This window comes from Olea europaea, chromosome 21 (assembly GCF_002742605.1).
Source record: "Olea europaea var. sylvestris chromosome 21, O_europaea_v1, whole genome shotgun sequence".
NCBI lineage: Eukaryota > Viridiplantae > Streptophyta > Magnoliopsida > Lamiales > Oleaceae > Olea > Olea europaea.
In genome coordinates, this window is record NC_036257.1 from 5,887,804 (window position 1) to 5,893,546 (window position 5,743).

At 33.7% G+C, this 5,743-nt stretch overlaps 1 protein-coding gene across 1 annotated transcript in view; it reads left to right on the plus strand.

The window, feature by feature from the left end:
* Positions 1-2,113, plus strand: part of LOC111370037 (berberine bridge enzyme-like 15) — a 2,444-nt gene extending 331 nt beyond the window's left edge. The window contains exon 2 of the mRNA XM_022991750.1: positions 155-2,113. Within this exon, the coding sequence (XP_022847518.1) occupies positions 155-1,843 (1,689 nt within the window). The 3' untranslated portion in view covers positions 1,844-2,113. The remainder of the gene's footprint in view (positions 1-154) is intronic.
* Positions 2,114-5,743: the final 3,630 nt, after the last annotated feature.

Sequence of the window (5,743 nt, forward strand, 5' to 3'; positions counted from 1 at the left end):
TGGGAAGGCAAGAAACGAGTGCATAAATCGGAAAATTATGGAGTCAAAATGGACGGAACTTGGAACTTCTTAAAGCAGATTTTCTTGACCTCATTATTCCAATGTGGCTAACAAATCTTTCTTGAACATTACGTTGGCATTAGGTCATATATAGAGTCAGCAAGAGACCACAAAATCCCATAAAAAGGACTCACTGTCTGTCTCACACCTCAACGCAAAAGCAAAGAAAAATCAGTTTAGTATCATTCTCATTATGGGATCCTCAAATTCACTCATTGTTACATTATTCTTGATTCTAGTATCAAATTTATGGGCTGCTACTTCACAATCAATTCAAGAAAAATTCTATACGTGCATTTCTGTCAATTCCAAACTTCCTATCCCGTTTTCAAAAGCTTTCTTTGCCCCTGGCAATGCTTCATATAGTTCCATCCTGGAGTCTTCTGCGATGAATTTAAGGTATTTGACGCCTTCTGTGCCGAAACCTCAGATGATCTTCACCCCATTAACTGAAAATCATGTTCAGGCAGCTGTTCAATGCACAAAACAGGTCGGAATTCAACTTAGATTCCGAAGTGGAGGCCATGATTATGAGGGCCTCTCGTACGCGTCACAAACGGAACAACCTTTTCTCCTTGTAGACCTATCGAAACTCCGGAGTGTCGATGTAGACATACAGGACAACAGCGCGTGGGTGCAAGTTGGTGCTACTATTGGTGAGTTTTATTACAAAATTTCACAGAAAAGTAAAATTCATGGATTCCCCGCAGGACTTTGCCCCAGCTTAGGAGTTGGAGGGCACATAACAGGAGGAGCATATGGTTCCATGATGAGGAAATATGGCATCGGAGCTGACAATGTTGTCGATGCGCGAATAGTTGATGCAAGCGGCAAAATTCTTGATCGGAAATCAATGGGAGAAGATCTTTTCTGGGCTATTAGAGGTGGTGGTGGAGCTAGTTTTGGAATCATACTCGCTTGGAAAGTCCGATTAGTCCCTGTTCCAGAAACTGTCACTGTTTTCACTGTTCCAAAAACCTTGGAACAAGGTGCTACAAAGATTCTCTACAGATGGCAACAAGTGGTTGATAAACTTGATGAGGATCTGTTCATCAGAGTCATCATTACAAAAGCAAATGGTGCTCAAAAGGGCGAGCAGACAGTACAAAATTTGTACCAAGGTTTATTTCTTGGCAGAGCCGATAGATTGCTTGGAATAATGGCCGAATGTTTCCCCGAGTTGGGATTGACACAAAAGGACAGCACTGAAATGAGCTGGATCCAATCAGTGATGTATATTGGTGGTTACCCACCGAATACACCACCTGAGGTTTTGCTTCAAGGGAAGGCCTTATTCAAGAACTACTTCAAAGCCAAATCAGACTTCATAAAAGAACCAATCCCAGAGACTGGATTAGAAGGACTATGGAAAAGTTTTCTTGAAGAGGAATCGCCGTTGATGCTATGGACTCCTTATGGTGGCATGATGAGTAACATTTCAGAATCTGAAATTCCATTCCCTCACAGAAAAGGTGTCATATTTATGATACAATACGTTACCAGTTGGAACGACGCTAAACCAGAATCCACCACGAAGCACATGGATTGGGTAAGAAAACTGTACAATTACATGGCTCCATATGCTTCCATGTCACCAAGAGAATCCTATGTTAATTACAGGGATCTTGATTTGGGTTCAAACAAAAATGGTACAAGTCTAGAAGAAGCAAGTTTGTGGGGCACCAGCTATTTCAAGGACAATTTCAACAGACTAGTAAATATAAAGACTAAGGTTGATCCTGATAATTTCTTCAGACATGAACAGAGCATCCCAACTCTTTGACGAATTCGAAAACAGGGAAGAGATTGACTCACTGGAAACACTTGCTACCTCCATAACAACTAATAAGACAGTATATCAGTTTGTTTTTAGAATTCCTCCCTGTTATAAGCATTGGTATTTCATCATCTTCCAGCAGCTTTTAATCATTGTAGACATCTACAGTATCAGTGTCTATTATGTATGTCTTTTCCTCTTATTTATAAAAAGAATGTACTCATCTTAAATAATGTGCTCATCTTTACTTTTCATCCTTCCATTTTCTTTGGCAAATTTGGAGTTTTTGTCCATTTACACTTTTATCCCAATTTTATTTCTTGACTGTGCTGTTCGTGACCTTTTAATTTTATTTTTTTTTTATTTTTTTTTTTTTTTTTTTTTTTTTTTTTTTTTTTTTTGGGGCTCATTCAAAATGTCCATCAAGGTGGAGTAAAAAAGAGAATTTGCTTTCTTGTTATCTTAGTGAAAGCACAGACTTCGAAAAATAAAAGTTATTGAACAAAAGTATAAGATATTACTAGATTTTCCATCTTCACGATAAACAATCAGGGGCGAACTCACATGTGGTCACGTGGGGTTGACCCCACAAAATTTCCCCCCCCCCCCCCCCCGTTTTTTGCTTTTTTACAATCTACTTTGATGCATTTATCGGGATGTCAAATGAAGTCAAAATATTTCATTCTTAATACCATTTTGAAGTGCACATGGCCTAATTTTTCACTCTTTAATGGCATGCGAAGTGGTCAACTATAACAAAAGTTATGACATGTTAAAGTAGGGCGTTTGAAACTAGTATTTTGATAATTTCGATAATATCCTAATTTTAATAATTCGTTTGCGATCATGTGCTATTTAAATCCACAAATCGTCTAGACCATGTAAAAGTTTGTTTCGAAAAATACATAGTTTTCATATCAAATAGTCCAAACGGATATCGAAAATAGTTAAATATGTATCAAACGTACGCCTAAAAAAAGACGTCTAACTCGTTTTTTCTTTTAAAAAATTCAATTAATTATTATTTTTGCATGATAAATTTTTCAATTAATTTATATCGTTTCATTCGAAAGTCTTACATGAAATATGAAGTAAATTTTTTAGAGTCGTTACGGATTAAATGCAATTTGAATTACTTTCTAATTATATTTGCTTGAAATTTGAATTTCATTTACTTCCTAAACTAAACTTTAATTTTATTTCAATTCATTTAATTTCTATATTCAATTTAATTTACTCAATGTTAGATCAGCATTTGCCAATAAAATAATAAATAAAACTATACAAGTAGCAAAATTTATTTAATAATATTAATAATGATGTAATTATACGACGTTTTCAAAGTATCAAGATACATATAAACTTATTTTCATTGATATTATGTTGTTTATTAAAAAAATTATTTTTAAAATTTTGACCCCACAATACTAAAGGTCAGGGTCCGCCCTTGTAAACAATCATTCAAACTTCTGTTAATCTCCAGCTAACGTTTGTTTCTTGGACGTTGGTGTCACGAGCAATGCATAAACAAAAACGGAGGGGCCATTCACATGAATTAGACATAATTAGAGGTATGAAATAACTTCTATTTTTGATGTGTTAAAGCCACATGGATAAGACATCATCTATGTAAATTAAGTCATGTCTAAAGCTTTGATTATGAAAATATTTGTCCAAGCTTTGATATCTTATGTTAGCATTTCTTTGTCTAATTGAGCAATTTACTAGTGAGAACATACCTGATTTAAATAGTAAATTTTACGTAATTAGATAATTTCTTATCTTATTGAACCCACATTTGATTTAACTAAAAAATGACTGATCGTTTACTGACTTTGAATTGTAAAATGATTTGAACTGGATAAAATCGTATTTCATAATTAAATTAAGTTGCAATCCATTTTAAGTCACGTTCTGGAAACAAGACCATTGGATGTGATGACCTTCTAGCGGCTTCTGTTTGACGCACCTTTTTATTAATTTTTAGAATCAAGTGTATATTCTTGTGGCTGTCTGTATTGATCATTACTTCATTTGGCTTCTATGGTTTTGAAATCTCTTTCCATTCATCTCTTGTGTGACTTTTCATACCTGATTTAAATAGTAAATTCTACGTAATTAGATAATTTCTTATCTTATTGAACTCATATTTGATTTAACTAAAAAATGACTGATCGTTTACTGACTTTGAATTGTAGAATGATTTGAATTGGATAAAATCGTATTTCATAACTAAATTAAGTTGCAATCCATTTTAAGTCACGTTTTGGAAACAAGTTTTTATTAGTTGAGAGGAAGCATGATATGCTACCAAGTGTCACCTCTTAGTCTCTTACACCATTGGATGTGATGACCTCCTGGCGGCTTTCGTTTGATGCACCTTTTTATTAATTTTTAGAATCAAGTGTATATTCATGTGGCTGCGCGTATTGGTCATTACTTCATTCGGCTTCTAGGGTTTTGAAATCTCTTTCCTTTCATCATTTTCGACTTTGAAGATTCTTCATCTTCGTCTTCATCTTCTAGATTTTATTCTTCTTGAGTGATGAACATTGTAACTCTAATGCAAAAATGGTGTGTTATGTTCTTGAGTGCAATAACATTGATGGAGACGAATCTGTAATCTTAAATGATTTTGTATTTGATTTGTAAAGTACTAATCTTGGACGATCTAGTTTCTATTCTAGCGCAATGATTTCTCCAGGTAATGGAATATCAAAGAGGAAATGAGCTTTACTTTGAACGTCTTGCTTTAGGACAAAAAATCATCGTGTTCTTTTCTTCTTCTTCTTCTTTTTTTGTTTTTATATAATTTCTTGCTTTACAATAATTGTTGTTTGGTAAAATAATCTGATATATTATTGAACCTGGTCATTACACCAATAATGAAAAGGCATTTCCAACAACTAAAATTAGAACACAAATATTGCAGAGAACTCTCCTGGATTGAATCTGCACTATATCACATAGCTCCATATGCTTCCATGTCGCCAAAAGAAGCCTATGTCACTTACAGGGATCTCGATTTGGGTATGAACAAAAATGGTACAAGTTTTACAGAAGAAAGTTTGTTGGCCACCAGATATTTGAAGGACAATTTCAACAGATTAGTAAGAATAAAGACTAAGTTGATCCCAATAGTTTCTTCAGCTATGAGCAGGGCATCCCAACTCTTCCTTCAACGAATTCGAAAAGAAGGAAGAGATTGATTCACTGAAAATGCTTGCTGCCTGAGTAAACTAATAAGAGAGTATATTATTATGTTTTTAGAATATTTTCTTTTTATCGGGTAACTAAGTTTATATTGATCAAAATTGAGTACAACTACTCAAGGCATACCCGGGCATTCAAAGCAAAATATTACTAAGATCAAATGATCTAGTCATTTATACCAAGTGACGGAATATAAATCAAGACATTAGAAACTTGGTAAGTCAAGAACACGAAATGTCAATAATCGACCGTCAAGCATTTGGTATTTCATCATCTTCCAGCCTTTTGTAGTCATTATAGACATATGTAATATCAGCATTAAACATGTATTTCTCTTCCTGTTATTTATAAAAAGAATGTACCATATTTACTTTTCATCCTTCCACTTTATTTGAACAATTTGGAGTTTTGTCACCAAACCTTGAACCATTTGCTTTTATTTATCGACTGTGCTGTTCCTGACCTTTCATTATTTTATTTTATTTATTTATTTTTATTTTTATTTTTATTTTTATTTTTTTGGTTTCTCTGATTGTAAGGTTTCATTCAAAATATCAATCAAAAGACAAATTTGCTTTTCTTGTTATCTTAAGGAAAATTATTGGCTTAGAAAAAAAGAAGTAAAAGATATTGCTAGATTTTCCATCTTTATAATAAATTCTTGCAACTACTCTTTATCTGCTGCTAACGTTT